General features: G+C 38.9%; 1 protein-coding gene and 1 pseudogene across 2 annotated transcripts; both read right to left on the reverse strand.

Moving 5' to 3' along the window:
- Window positions 1-2,271: 2,271 nt before the first annotated feature.
- On the reverse strand, window positions 2,272-5,407 carry LOC143883717 (cytochrome P450 709B1-like). Of its 2 annotated transcripts, XM_077387047.1 has the most exons (6): window positions 5,106-5,407; window position 4,964; window positions 4,405-4,619; window positions 3,584-3,834; window positions 3,081-3,456; window positions 2,272-2,922 (listed from the first exon to the last, which is right to left on the reverse strand). In XM_077387047.1, the coding sequence occupies exons 1-6, from the start codon at window positions 5,382-5,384 to the stop codon at window positions 2,491-2,493; spliced, it is 1,554 nt and encodes a 517-aa protein (XP_077243162.1). In that variant the 5' UTR covers window positions 5,385-5,407; the 3' UTR covers window positions 2,272-2,490. The 2 variants fall into 2 exon arrangements, with proteins under 2 accessions (XP_077243162.1, XP_077243155.1); XM_077387040.1 differs by lacking the exon at window position 4,964 and having other exon boundaries at window positions 4,405-4,627; window positions 5,111-5,268.
- A 6,592-nt stretch (window positions 5,408-11,999) lies between these two features.
- On the reverse strand, window positions 12,000-13,416 carry LOC143890331 (cytochrome P450 709B1-like; annotated as a pseudogene).
- Window positions 13,417-15,919: the final 2,503 nt, after the last annotated feature.

Here is a 15,919-nt window from a genome sequence, read left to right on the forward strand (position 1 = left end):
AAAGCACCCTCAAGCTCAAAGGTACACATCTCCATTATCCTGAATTACTAGAAAGAGGCACTCTCGAGTTCACCTGTTGCTTGTTTTCTCTCCTGTTGTGCCGATTTCTGACTTGAGGGCCGGAGTGGTCCTCCGGAGTCACAACTTAAAGACCCCTAACGTGTTTTCTGTGAGAGCAGATCAATCACAGGTTGGAGCTGAACCAGCCACTGATCATGGGTACCAAATTTCTGCATCATCAGATTGGCGCTAACCGTTGGAATATTCTTCTAAATTTGAAAGATGAAGAATACCACAAACCCTCAACAAAGCGATAGGGTCACTTGAAGCAGTGTCAACCCAGGCTCTACCTCAAACCAAGATCCTGCGTTGAGATGAAATTAGCTTCCTCGCATAGAAGAATCCCTGGTGTCTACTATGCCCCCTCTGACTAGTCCCACAATGGACCAGTTCAATGGTTTGACTCAATAAGTAGCGGATATGTCAGGTAAACTACAAGTACTTGTTTATAACCTGTCCCCTCAGCCGGTTGTCACGATGGCCAATGCTAAATCCTCCTCCCCCACCCCCACCCCCGAGTTACTAATGTCCAAGCCAACCCCATCGACGACGAGAAGGGTGAATCACCCTCTGGAAGTAAACAACCCTTTTTGCTTCACCACAAAAAAGCCTTCCAAGAGCCTTGGAGAAAACCCCTCTTTTTTGCCCTAAACCTTCTCCTCAACCTTGAGTAGATGAACCTTACTTTTGCTTCACCACAAAAACCCTTCAAGAGCCCCTAAGTGAAAACCCCTCTTGCCTTGCCCTAGCTTTCTCCTCAAGAATAACCTTGCTTTTGCTCCACCACAAAAGCTATCCTAGAGCCCCCAAGAGAAAACCTTCTTGCCTTGCCCTAGCTTTCTCCTCAAGAAGAAGAACCTTGCTTTTGTTTCACCACAAAAGCCCACATAGAGCCATAGAGAAAACCCTCTTGTCTTGCCCTAGCCTTTTCTCCCCTTCTCTCTACATTTTCCCTTCTTCTTCAAAACCTCTCGTTCATATACAAATCATATATATAGAGAGAGATAGACACATCCCACTTAAAAGGGCCAAGTGGGACCCACTCCAAGAATGAAATACAACTGATGATTTTGTATCACTAACTCAACAGAGAGAGAGAGGGGGGAAGAGTCAAATGAAACCCATACACAGAGAATGGAGGTCAGAGAGAGAGAGAGAGAGAGAGAGAGAGAGACCGTACCTGGAGATGGCTAGCACGATGACGATCTGAGGAGGACGGCGAGGAAAACAAGAAAACACCCAAAAAATGCATTTATGCCGAAAAAGGTGAGGTCTACGCGGAAAATAAGCGACAAAAGAACACTGCCTAGGTGATATTGTTGGGAAAAGACCCGTGGTACCCCTCCTATTAGGCGTGCAACTCAGGTCGGGTTGAGGGCAACTCAAACCCGACCAGAGGAACCATTTACTCAACCCGAACCCGACCTGACCCAAGTTCCAACCCAATGAGGTTCAACCCGACCCGACCTGATGAACCCGTTTTTATCAACCTTAACCCAAACCGACCCGAATCAACCTGAACCAACTAGACATTTTAAGCTTACTAAAATAAAGAATGGCGGGTTTCACTCGGGTCGGGTTGCCCAAGCCCTCAACCTGAACCTGACCCGAACTCAACCCGGGTTGGGAAAACTCAACCAGAACCCGAACCCGACCTGACCTAACTTTTTTCCGGGTTGAACCCAACCCGAATTGCACGCCTACCTCCTATAACCTAAGAAAGTTAAATATACCTGAAAAATACTTAAAACTTAAAATATGGGCCTTAGAATGGTCTCCATCACTCCGTATTCTTAATAACATAGCAGGACTCAAGAGAGTCGACAAGAGGTGTCTGAGCAATCTCTCTATCAAAGAAGTTATGCCTAAAATTAAGCTTCCATGTTACAATTTGCTACGCCCTCGCTCTGAATTCTTCATTTGCCTGAGTAGCCTTGGTATGGCTAGATTGAGCTATCTAGAAAAATTGAAACTATTTTGGCCATGACCACTTCAAGATAATTTTTGAAAAATAATGCTATCTTGAAAGCCGTTACATATCTTTTGCTATCCATTGTTATAAATCTTCATAAATAAAGTCGCGAAATGTAATTCCTTCCATTGGAGAAGTTTGATACTTTTTTAAAAACCACAGAATGCTTTAGAAACTATAAATACCATGTCCTAAAATCCACAGCATATTTCAACACATGGAGCTAAAGGCTATTCCAGTACATGATTCTCTAATAGTTTTCATCCATTAAACAAGCAAAATTTATTTGAATACACTATGAAATTGCTTCATTATAGAGCAGACCACATTTCAATTCCATTTAACAGGATAGCCAAGCCAGCTGGTAAGACCTTTTAGATAACTAATGACATGTAGAAAAGGATGAAAAAGTACATATACTACGAATGCAACTTAAAACTGAAGAGTTTGTTCCTGTTTTATACACCCAAAGGTCTAAGATGAATAGGAAGGCCAAACTCTGGCTGAAGAGTGAGTTTCTCTGCTGGCGCGTGTTTATACTGTGGGGAGAGGGTGAAGGAGAACCTCTGAAGGGTCATGGCTAGCACCATCTTTGCTTCCAACATTGCGAAATTCTGCCCAATGCAGGTTCTTGGACCAAGAGAGAATGGCATTAGAGCATTAGGATGTTTTGCTGCTTTTGAGACCCCATCTGTGAATCTCAATGGCTTGAATTCATTTGCATCCTCACCCCAATATTTCTTGTTGGTGTGGATTATTTGCAACGGAATTGTTATAACTGTGCCCTTTGGGATCATCAAGTTTCCCAACATCATATCACTAGATGCCTTTCTGGTCATATAAATCGCCGGACCATAGAGCCTCAGGGTTTCCATAATTACCATGTTCACCTACAAAATTTATCAACATTATGCTTAGTATAAAATAAACAAAACTAATGTAAGTCTGTAATTTGTAAAGTGTATTGATATTGTTTTCCATCCCTTTGTTCTTATCCGTTTGTGCTTGATGTATGTGGAAAAATAGAAAAAATCTAAAATCATCTTACCAATTTTAGTTTGTTGAGCTTATCTGCATCTGGAATTTCCATCCCACATTCCCTCAATACCTCCTCTCTAAGTCTCTCTTGCCATTCCGGGTATAAGCTTAACAAGAACATAGTCCAAGTTAGTAAATTAGCTGTGGTATCATGCCCTGCAAAGAAGAATGTCTTGCACTCATCCATGATTTCCTTCATGTTTAGCTTCGGGTCCCCTTTCTGCCTATCAGAGCCGGTCTCTGTCATTCCCATCATCAACCCAAGTAGATCATTCCCATAGTTTCCGTCCTTGGAATTTAGCCTACTCTCTATTATATGTGCAAGTGTATTCCTCATTCTTCTATTGAGTTTCCATATATGAAGGTTCCACCTAGTAGGAAGATACCTGCAATTAAAAAATATCTTAGATATTATCATGTAAAGTTCTTCTCTAGTATAAAATTGAATCTACGGATTCTGTTTACCACGCGGATTTGAAATATTTAAAAAGAGTAAGGGACGGAGGTAATTACTGGCTACCAGGGATGATGATATCAGTACTAGAATATGTGGCCAATTGTTGAAGCTCTTTTTGCACCTCAAAGACTTCCCTTCCTTCATTGAAACTACTACCAAAGGCAGTATGACAGATTATGTCTGCAGTCAGCTCCTGAAACTCGATATTCATCTCTATTTCTTTACATTGTCCCTTGTCTTGAATCACCAAATCTTGCCACCGATCAAGCATCGATAAAGTGCATGATGCCATTCTCTTAGTCATCACCTATCAAATGAAAAGCAATGGCCATGGAGGATTAAACTTGGTTTTTTATATCATCTCTGACTCTGAGCTTTAGTTTTAATACCACAACTACATCCCAGTCGATGTTTTCTAAGAGTCATGAAACAGATTTAAAGAGGAAATTTTGTGAAAAAAGAAGATGGATATCTGACATTGAGGTTAAATTCAATACACAAGTTAATACTAATGCAATCTATTTTTTGTCTGTTTCAACTTCAAGATGTTAAACATAAAAAAATGTCATAGAAAGGGAAATATATTGAAAATGAAAAACCCAACATCTAAGGCAACAGACAAGTGATTCAACCATCGTGAAAATGGTGCAGAAAGAGTGACTATAAGACCAAAGAAAATTGGTACCTATGTTCTCTTGAGCTTAAGATCTTAATAGACTTTACAGGTCTTATAAGGCAAAAACTGGGTACCAATCTGACATTGAGCTTAACATATTGATGAAACGTACAAGTATTTTAACAGTCACGAGAGAAAAAACTTTAGAAGGGAAATAGGCTCACGAGGAAAAAAACTTTAGAAGGGAAATAGGCATCTCACCTTTAGCTTGTCTATGTTGAAAGCAGGGTTGACAGCCCTTCTATGCTTAACCCATTCCGATCCCTCAACCATAACCAATCCCTTCCCCATCAGGGCTGATATTGAAGGCCTTGGCTTAGGTTTGGTGAAAAAACCAAACTTGTTTGACAGTATTTCTTTGGCTAGATCAGGTTCAGTTATGCAGATCCTTGGTTCTGTCCCAAAAAAGTAAAAAACTTCTCTCCTGCATGGTAAATTAAACTACAGTCAATCTCAAAGAATAATCATATTCATTTATCTAACCCAAATAGCTGGCTTTTGGCAAATGGTCAATGAGCTTGGCCTTAGCCAACTTTTCAAATACAGATTGACTGGCCCGTTGACACACTCATGGCCCCAACAAAGGTATATATTTTGAATTTCGATTTTTTTATTTTGATACGCCTTTCTAAGAACTTAACCCCATTTACCTTGGCCGCGTTCTTTATCTTGGTCCGTGTTTTGCCTTACAAAGTCAGTCAAAAGTCTTTGACACCAAATCTATTATGATTGGGTTTGGAAAGCATCCGCATTTTTAAACACTAGTTTCACCATTTTTTTCATGTACAAAAAGAGGGGAAAAAACAGAGAGAGATGATGCCCACCATTCGTTTTTGATAGGCGTAAAACCAACCATTTTGTAACAAGATAAGAGAATAAAAGAGAAGAGAAGAGAGTATGACCATACCATATTGTGAGGACCATTTGGTGTAGTGAGGTGAGACCCTAGGTGTGATGTCATGACAATGAGTATCCATTACCATCTTCTCTGCTTTCTTCTTCAAGCTCTTGATTTCCTCTAAAGAACCTGACATGAATGAGCAATGGGGTCCTCTTACTCCTTGCTTCGCAAATGATTTTGTGAAGGAATAAGGCCTCCATAAGAGAACTTTGAAGAGTTTCCACAGCCTTGAGATCAGCAACACTACAAAAACCACTTGAAATATGTCAACATAACCCATCTCTAGAGAGTGTGAGAGATGTTCTCAATTGTTTGATGAATTATATGAAGTATTGCTAGTATTTATAGGCAAGGATTTATTGCTTGGCTCTCTATGTAAGGACGGTAGTGATGTTTGAATGACAAATTTTTGGCCCACAGACAAAAATTGAGAGATAAAAAGAGACAGTCATACATCTAGAAGGACGGAATCTCAATAATATATTTCTAGAAGATTGGTAGTACATGCAGGCAAAAAAAAATACATAGTTCCTGTGAGAGTGGGTCCACATTTTTTCAAGGGAAAAAGAACCCGTTTAGAAAATAAAGAAAATGGTGAAATTGACCATGATTTGGTCAAATTCAAATTGATTTTTGCAATGTGGAATTTCATGCCCTGTATCTTCTTGCCCGCTTGTCACTGGAGAGCTCTCATCTTTATTCCAAATAAAAAAATCTTGTCTTTCTAGTGGTCAAGTGATAGAGAAGTTCCAGTGAGGGTGGGTCCACATCAGGGCCTCATGTGTGAATGAAACCTATGTCTACCATGCCACGTTCTCTCTTCTAGAAAAAAGAAAGAGAGAGATAAAGAGACACCATACGCGGGGAGGGGAGGGGCGGGGCGGGGCTCTAAGGATTAGACAATTGGCTTGTAGTCTTGTACATGTGGTCATGGTTGTTTTAGTACTAAAAAAACTTGTGTGGACAAGGGATGTTTGGGTTTACGTGCTCTTCTAGAACTAGAACACTATATTAGTGAGATTCATTCATTCACTACATGCACATACGGAAATGACATATCCACGCCCTTTTCTTCATTGGACCATCCCTTGTAGTGTAAAAAGAGTAGTACCTGGCTAGAAATGGGGGTGGATGTATCACTTTCCATGCACATGCTACTAAGGTAAATATAATAAGTGAGCCATGATACTAAAACAAGTACATGGTCATAAGGTTAGAGTACATTGTGTTAAACCATAAATTACTATGTAATTAATGCAGAACTTACCTCTGGCCACGGCGATTATATCTTATGACTATGAATTCCCTTGAACCGACAGTTGAAACCACAAGCTTCAATGTGCCACGAACATTGAAAGAGTTTTCTTATAATCTGTAGAAGACCTTAGGGCTCGATCGTTGGAATCGTAGGAACAATTTTCCTCTCAGATTAGGGACCCTCTTTAAATGGAAACTTCAGTTATAAACTACGCATGTTCTTCCATAAAGTACAACAGATATTTGTAGGATTTGGGACTGTATGTTTTTTGCTTCCCACCACACCTCAAACACTTAGTCTTTTACTAATTAAAATCACTTTGGGACTTATCTATAGACTCCCTTTGTAAACACAACTTTAGTGGATAAGCCCTCTAGAAGAATCCAAAATGTTTTTCCTGTGTGGGTCCCAATGTGGGCCACACCAAAAATGCCAACATTCCCCCACTTGGTCCACATTGGTATATATTCACAAAGCAACCTAGAGTCTTAAATACTTATTTTGAAAATTTTATGGCCATAGTTTTAGAAAATATTCAATCCAAAATATCTTTAACTTTATCTTTATTGTACACCCTTATAGTGTATCTCAAATGTACGAATCATAGTGGCATACACCTCCAACAGGAAATGTTACCTTCTATGTACCACATACACCGATTCACACTAATGTACACTTTATGCGTGGTTTGAAACTTTATTTAATAGGCTCGTGAATGGCCATGTCCACCTTTATCTGTCATTAGGGACAGTCTGTTTTATCAAACCTTAATGCGTACACACTTTATGCATTGTATCTCTATAAAACATGTAAACGGAATCATCCGCTTTATGTTGCAGCTAAAAGTGACAAAATGTAATTAATCACTAATTACTACAAGACCCATATGATCCACATGTTCCGTATACAACTTAGGCGAAAGCCCTTTAGTCATGGGATGCACTGTCAACTGTTTAGTAGAAATGTTCTTAGTAGCCACTCGATTAAGAAAATTCTCCATAACTTTAAGGAAATCCATGTTAGAAAAGAATACCTTGGAAGAATTATGACCGTAAATTACTAATGACTTGAAGATATAATCCACAATCATAAGCCCTACGACAAAATTCTGCAACCATAATCCCAGCATAGTTACCTCATAGCACGCAATGAACTTTGCCTCCGTAAAAGAAGAAGTGTTGAGCCATTGCTCCATGCCTTTCAATGAAATGGCACCTCCATTAATAGGAAGATATACCCTAATATTGACTTCCTAGTATCATGACACCCGGCAAAGTCCGATTTTGAATATCTGATCACTTCTGAGTTATCTAACCGTCTGTATGTGAGCTTGTAATCCTATATACCCTGAAAGTACTGTAAAACCTTCTTTGCAGTGGTCCAATGATCCATCCCTAGATTCCTTTAGTAAGTCCCTAGCAACCCTTCAGCATAACCGATGTTCGGAAATTGCCAACCGCCGAAGCATAGAGAATATTTCTCATCTGTTATCTTTCAAACTCATACTTTAGGAATTGTGACTCACTGAGTTTATAACCTTTAAGGATACATGCTATATTTGGTGAACAGTTCTGTATCCAAAGCCTTTTCAAAACTTTGTTAACATAGGCCTTCTGAGATAGTCCCAAGATATCTTGAGATCTATTTTCTTAATTTCAATGCCATTGACATATGAGGCTTCACCCTTATCCTTCACATCGAAGTTTGAGTTAGGACCTGTTTCACTTCATATAACATTCCTAAATTATTAGTAGCCAGCAAATATCATCTACTTATAGGACCAAAAGATAAACCCACTAGCGCTGACTTTAAGATATGTACAATTACATCAGGAAACTTAAGGTACCACCACGGGAGTTCTGTTTTAGTTCATATATAGATATCTTTAATTTGCAAACCCTGTGACTACCACTTTCAAACAAAAATCCTTTATAATCCTTAATGAGTCCTTTTTCTACCTAAACTACCCAGGATTAAAGAGTTTATTGAGGGCTTGGTTTCTAGTCGAGTGAAGTCCAACCTTCTGTCCACACATGCCGGATTAGCAAGCAAATGGAAATATCTAATTCGATGCAAAGGATTTCAATTCGAGGTCGAAGCGACCAGTTCATCTTTACAGATCTATTCTACACCGGGCTTAAATTTAAGCTTGTTCTCTTCATTTTGTCTAAACTCGAGGGCGAGGTTCTTTCAAGTGGGAGGGACTGATGTAGGATATTAGTGGTAGATTAGTAACTTTCTTTCTATTTTTTTACTAGAATTAATATGGGTTTTTAGTTGGCAAGATTACGCTTCTAATTATAGCTGCTTTCTTATTGTGATAGGATTCTAGATCTCTCTCACATGGATTGCATTTCTTTTAAATAAGAGGTTGTAAATGTGAGTTAGAATCAATCAAGAATATTGGAATAAAATTTCACCCTTTATCTCTTCTTGTTCTCTCTCTTCTTCATAGTGGATTCTAGGGTTTTTCTTCATCTTTCTTCTTCCCTAGTGAATTCTCGAGCAATTTTCGGATCGTGAGCTTCGGCTGTGTTTCCATGCTTGATCCGCTGCGCTAAAATTCTATGTCAGTACCACCATTTATTCAGGAGTTATCTTGCAAGTTTTTAGGAGTTGAATAAGTTTCAATAATAGACGATAACAGTAGATAGAAATTGAATAGTTTTGGTTGCTATCATGATATTTTATAGGAGACATGATTAGGAGACTTTATTGAGTTATCTTGCAAGTTTTTAAGAGTTGAATAAGTTTCAATAATAGACAATGAGAGTTGATAGAAATTGAAGAGTTTTGGTTGTTATCTTGATATTTTATAGGAGATGTGACTAGGAGATTTTATTGATATTAGTTGCTAAGTTTTAGAGATTTATTACTTGTTTGACCAAGGTAGTCTTTCTAAATGTTGAATTTTCGTTTAGTGAAGAAGGGGGCGTTTTCCATCACTTTTCTATGTTTAATGGAGGTTTTAGGTCTCCCTCAAGCAGACCTAAGTTCATTCTATTTGCTTCATCTAAGTCATCCCTAATACTCTCAACCCACCATTAAAAATAGAGAGATGCAACAAGTATCAGCCATTATTTTTTCAATCTTCTCTTGTAATCTCTTGTTCTTATAGTGGAGTTTCTCGTCGTCTCGCCGTGGATGTAGGCATTGTCGAACCACGTAAATCTTTTATGTCTTCTTGTGATTGTTTGCGTTTGTCTACTTCATTTTGGTTCGCCATTAAAATTGGAGATCGCTATTTTAGAGGGGTTTTCACAACAAAATCTTCCACTTGATGTACTTCAAATGCAAGTTTCGGAACTTTGGATTTTCTTTATAGAAAATGATTAAAAAATTTCTTATCTATTGGGGCATGAGAAACTTGGCGGTTCAGCCTTTCAAGCTCCTTCTCCTCTTCCTCTTGCGGTTCAGCCTTTCAAGCTCCTCCTCTCTTCCTCTTCTTCCTTTCGTCTTCGTGTTTCTGTACTTCAATTTTCTGATAAGGTGAAAGCTACAACTAAATCCCAAACCATTAATAATAGATGCATTCCCGATCTTGTTTACTTGCATTGTCTCCACTTCTTCACATCTTATCTTCCTCTGCCTCGTATCCTTCCCTCTTTAATATCTTAAGAGAAGGATAGTTTGTACAACGTTCCCACCCCTAAGCGTCTGTTTCGATGCAGTGAAACATGCCCATAATATCAGAAATGAACCAATTTGATTGATGATTACCTAGGAAGCACGGGTACTCTCCAGGGCCTCCCGTACCCATACCCGACACGTATGGGGTGCGGGTACGCCCTGGGTACGCACCCCCATAATTAAAAAAAATAAAAAAACATTCTTCTTGTACTGGGTGCGTGTCGGGTGCGTTGGGGGTGCGCACCCACGCGTACCCGACACGTCCTGCTTCTCTAATCTGGTTTGTAAACCCTTCCTTCTTGTCCTCTCTCCTTTCATGTACTTAGTATTTACAAGTAAATGTCTTTACTATTTTATTGTCCATTTACTTAAGATTTACATGTAAATAACGGAATACCCCCAATGTGGATTTATTAAAAATAGTTTCAATACCCAAATCTAAAAGGAAAAAAAGTCAACTCCCCTGTTCTAGTACAAAATTCGCAGAAAAAGGGTTGGGTCAAAATTTTAACTTTCTTAAATTCCAAACGGTAGGGTATTTTTCAAATTTTAAAAAATCATAAAATCTATCATGTCCAAACATTATTAAATCCCAAAAGTCCGTTATAAAAAATCTCATAATTTGGCCTCTAAAAATTACTCATCTTTTCAGGCACTGGTCAACACACTGGCGACAAACTTTTTTTCAAATGAATGACGTATTGATGCCTCATGTTTTGAAATATAGAACTTAATCACTTATGAAATGAAGAGCGATATTAGAATTTTTTATTTTGGTGATGTTATTGTTATTTGATTGCTCTCCAATTATTATTTTTTAATTTATGTAAATATATAATAAAATATTAAAAAATATTATTATATTCAGCGTACCCGAAAGTACCCGCACCCGATTTTTTTGGAAAATCACGTACCCACGTACCCGTGTCGTGTCGTACCCGCACCCCGTACCCGTACCCGTGCTTCATAGATGATTACAAACATTTCAAATGCTTTAACCAAGAAATGATATCAGACTATTAGCTTGCGTCTTGTTCTTAGTGGTATGGAAGGTGAGTCCTACTTCCTTGCTTTGAATTCTTCTTTTGCCTGAGTAGCCTTGGTATGGCTGGATTGAGCTCTTAAAGTTCAAAAGATAAATAACGCCTTTTCTCAAACGGCTTACGATTTTGGAGAAGTTGGTAAGTTAACATGGTATCAGAGCCAAAGGTCCCAGGTTCAAACCTCCCGGATAGCAAAAATCCACATGCGATGGTCAGCCCAAAGTGGGACCACATGTGTCACGTGTTTGCCAAGTGGGCCACACGTGCGGGAGAGTGTTAAAGTATAAAAGATAAATAACGCCTTTCTCCAACAGCTTAAGCTTTTGGAGAAGTTGGTAAGTTAACATGAGCCATCTAGGATTTGCTAAAAATTTCAAACTATTTGGCAATGACCACTTCAAGATCATTTTTGAAAAATAATGCCATCTTGAAAGCCATTGCATATCTTTGTCTATCAATTATTATAAGTTTTCATAAATAAAGCTGCGAAAATGTAATTCCTTCCATTGAGGAAGTTTGAAACATTTTTGTAAAAGGAAACCACAAATTGCGTTAGGAACTATAAATACCATGTCCCAAAATCCACAGCGTATTTCTTCACATGGAGCTAAAGGCTATTCCATGACACGATCTGAAGAGTTTTCATCCATTAAACAAGCAAAATTTATTGGAATGACATTGACAAAAGGGTTTATTAGAGAGGAGACCACATTTCAGTTCCATTTAACAGGATAGCCCTTGGGCCAACGATCTGAAGAGTTTTCATCCATTAAACAAGCAAAATTTATTGGAATGACATTGACAAAAGGGTTTATTAGAGAGGACACCACATTTCAGTTCCATTTAACTGGACAGCCCTTGGGCCAACGGTAAGGCCCTTTGCATAACTGAAGACATGTAGAAAAGAATGAAAGCAGTACATATACTATAAATGCAACTTAAGACTGAAGAGTCTGTTTTTGTTTTATACATCCAAAGATTTTAGATGAATAGGAAGACCAAACTCTGGCTGAAGGGTAAGTTTCTCTGCTGGCGCATGTTTATACTGTGGGGAGAGTGTGAAGGAGAACCTCTGAAGGATCATGGCTAGCACCATCTTTGCTTCTAACAATGCAAAATTCTGCCCATTACAGGTACTTGGACCTAGAGAGAATGGCATTAGAGCATTCGGATGTTTCGCTGCTCTTGAGACCCCATCCGTGAATCTCAATGGCTTGAATTCATTTGCATCCTCACCCCAATATTTCTTGTTTGTGTGAATTATTTGCAACGGAATTGTTATGACTGTGCCCTTTGGGATCATCAAGTTTCCCAACATCATATCACTGGAAGCCTTTCTGGTCATATAAATCGCGGGACCATAGAGCCTCAGGGCCTCCATAATTACCATGTTCACCTACAAAATTTATCAACATTGTGCTTAGTATAAAATAAACAGAACTATTGTAAGTCTGTAATTTTTAAGCTGTATTGATTTTGTTTTCCACCCCTTTGTTCCTATCAGTTTGTGCTTTATGTCAGTGAAAAATAGAAAAAATAAAAAATCATCTTACCAATTTTAATTTGTTGAGCTTATCTGCATCGGAATTTCCATTCCACATTCCCTCAATACCTCTTCTCTGAGTCTCTCCTGCCATTCTTGGTATAAGCTTAACAAGAACATAGTCCAAGTTAGTAGATTAGATGTGGTATCATGCCCTGCAAAGAAGAATGTCTTGCACTCATCCATGATTTCTTTCATGTTTAGCTTTGGGTCCCCATTCTTCCTATTAGAGCCAGTTGTTGACATTCCCATTATCAACCCAAGTAGATCATTCCCATAATTGGGTTCCCTTTCTTCCTATTAGAGCCAGTTGTTGACATTCCCATCATCAACCCAAGTAGATCATTCCCATAGTTTTCGTCCTTGGAATTTAGCCTACTCTCTATTATATGTGCAAGTGTATTCCTCATTATTCTTCTATTGAGTTTCCATATGTGAAGGTTCCACCTAGTAGGAAGATACCTGCAATTAAAAAATGTCTCAGATATTATCATGTAAAAGCTCTTCTCTAGTATAAAATTGAATCTACGCATTTTATTTACCACATGGATTTCAAATATTTCAAAAGGGCAAGGGAGTGAGATAATTAGTGGCTACCAGGGATGATGATATCAGTACTAGAGTCACTGGCCAATTTTTGAAGCTCTTTTTGAACCTCAAAGACTTCCCTTCCTTCATTGAAACTACTACCAAAGGCAGTATGACAGATTATGTCTACCGTAAGCTCTTGAAATTCGATATTCATCTCTATTTCTTTACATTGTCCCTTGTCTTGAATCACCAGATCCTGCCAACGATCAATCATCGATAAAGTGCATGATGCCATTCTCTTAGTCATTACCTATCAAATGAAAAGCCGCGGAGGAAGTGGGTCTCACTTCTTATTACCATCCGATCAAAGGTCAGATGAATTATCATTTCCCATTTCAAAATCATTTTTAATCAATTAATTCATGCTTATCAATCAAGCCATAAAAAATTGTAAATACAAGCCCAACTCCTCAAGGAAATTCACTAGTGTTTTAATGATAGTCATGAAAAGGGTTAAGTTTTTTATATCACCTCTGGGCTTTAGTTTTAATACCACACCTCTGTTCCTGTAAGGACAAATTTTTGGCCCACAGACAAAAAGAGTGATATAGAAAGAGACAGTGAGAGAAAGCATCATCCCTAAGTTACTCATCTGGAAGGACGGAATTCTCAATAATATGTTTCTAGAAGATTGGTAGTACATGCAGGCAAAATAACACATAGTTGGACCTATAGTTAATAAAACTTCATCTTAAACGAGATTTTTCCAAAGGAAAACACTTCAAAACGGGATCCCATTTAGAAAATAGAGAAGATGATTGAAATTGACCTAAGATTTTGTCAATTTCAAAGTGATTTTTTGCTTCTGTGGGGATTCATGCCCTCCTTGTGTTATTTCCCACGTGTCACTAGAGACCTCTTGTCTTTTCCTCCTTACTGGGTTCCCGTTTTGTCACCCATCTAGAAGGCCGGAATCTCAATAAAATGTTTCAGGAATTGCTAGCGTCCATCTCAATGGGCTTTTCGCAGCTGGTCTGTCTACGTCAGACCAGCCACCTCGTGAATGGAGACAAAAGCTGTTGTCTCCATTTCACGAGTTGGCTGGCCTGAAGTGCAACAGACTTGCCGCGAAAAGCCTTTTGCGATGGACCTTAGCAAATCCCAAATGTTTCTAAGCGAAACTTCATTTCATACGACAATTTTGAAGAGAATTTATATGATGGGTGGCCGTGAAAACATGTGAAGTCCAAAAAAGTAGGTACGGCCCACTTTTTTTGATGATCCAAACCGTTCAACTGTTTGGGCACAACGTAAATAGGTTGTACCCCAAAAATAATTTCCATAGGATGATCCTAGCCCTCCGATCTGAACTGATCTGAATATGAAGATTTCCAAAAATCATTTATGGAATCTTCTACAGATCGGAGGGTTAGGATCATCCTATGGAAATGATTTTTTGGGCACAACCTATTTACGTTGTGCCCAAAGAGATGAACGGTTTCGATCATAAAAAAAAGTGGGCCGTACCTAGTTTTTTTGGACTTCACGTGTTTTCACGGCCACCCATCATATAAATTCTCTATTTTGAAAAATGTTATCACTGGATTTTGATGAGGGGGGTATGGCCGGCACCGTGGGATGATCCAAACCGTCCATTAGATGGCCCACAGCCTAAATAGGTTGTGCCCCAAAAATCATTTCAATAGGTTGATCCTAACCCTCCGATCTATAGAGGGTTAGGACCTCTAAGGATCAGACAAGTGGCTTGTACATGATTTGCCAACTTTGGTTGGACCCACATTATTGGGTGATCTAAGTCATTCGTTTGTTGGTGTAGATAGTCCTGCCCCCAAAATCTTCTCTATAGGATGTTTCTGACCCTCTATCCTGCAAATGTTTCCATGAGTCATCCATTTTAACCTTCAAAGATCATAGGGTTAAGATCATCCTATAGCTAAGATTTTCTAGGTATGGACCTTGTAAGTCCGGGCCCAACCGTGTAATTAGCGCGTAGTAAGGAATGACGCAATTTAGAGATAAAAAAAAGAAGGGGATGATATTTTCACCCCCCAGTACGCATGCACCTCTCTTATAACATGATTTGACGTGAACAGTGGGAAACTATAACACTTTTTGAGGTCAAATCACGTTACAAGAGGGGCGCATGCATACTGCAGGGGTGTGAAAATATCATCGCCCCAAAAAAATAAGTTAAAAGTTAAGACAGAGATTTACATGATTCGGTTTATGACCTTTAAACCCATATCCGCAAAGTGTGAAACTCTCTATCCTCACTGATGAATGAAAAAATTCTCGTCTCTGTTATTAATACGGGTGCAATTTGGGTCAGGCTGAGTTGAGATTCTCAAAAAAATTGATTTGGAACCAAACCCAAACTGGACCCCATTTTATTGTAACAGCTCAATCCAAATTCCCAAAAATCGAACCGAGTTGCACCCCTACACATCAGGGTCTCATGTGTGAATGAAGCTTATGTCTCCCTAGTACTTCCACACCGCGTTCTCTCTTCTAGAAAAAGGAAGAGAGAGATCATACACGGACCTCTAAGGATCCGACAAGTGGCTTGTACAAGTGGTCATGGTTGTTTTCGGACTATAAAAACTTGTGTGGATAAGAGATGTGTAGCCACTTCTAGAACTAAAACACTATATTAATGAGATTCAATCTTCTGTACATGCATACAGGAAATGAGATATCTGGGCCACCCCTTGTAGTGCAAAAAGAGTAGTCCCTAGGAAGAAAAGGGGGCAAATATGTCATTTTCCAAGCACATACTGCTACGTTAGATA

The sequence above is a fragment of the Tasmannia lanceolata genome, unplaced genomic scaffold, assembly GCF_043159265.1.
Source record: "Tasmannia lanceolata isolate RefF3 unplaced genomic scaffold, GAP_Taslan_0.1 ptg000002l, whole genome shotgun sequence".
In the NCBI taxonomy this organism is placed as follows: domain Eukaryota; kingdom Viridiplantae; phylum Streptophyta; class Magnoliopsida; order Canellales; family Winteraceae; genus Tasmannia; species Tasmannia lanceolata.

Coding starts and splice junctions, on each gene's coding strand:
- LOC143883717 (XM_077387047.1), bottom strand. CDS start 5,384: ATGGGTTATGTTGACATATTTCAAGTGGTTTTTGTAGTGTTGCTGATC. Junction 3,457..3,583: donor ATCATCATCCCTGGTAGCCA/GTAATTACCTCC, acceptor TTTTAATTGCAG/GTATCTTCCTACTAGGTGGA. Junction 2,923..3,080: donor AGCTCAACAAACTAAAATTG/GTAAGATGATTT, acceptor TAAATTTTGTAG/GTGAACATGGTAATTATGGA.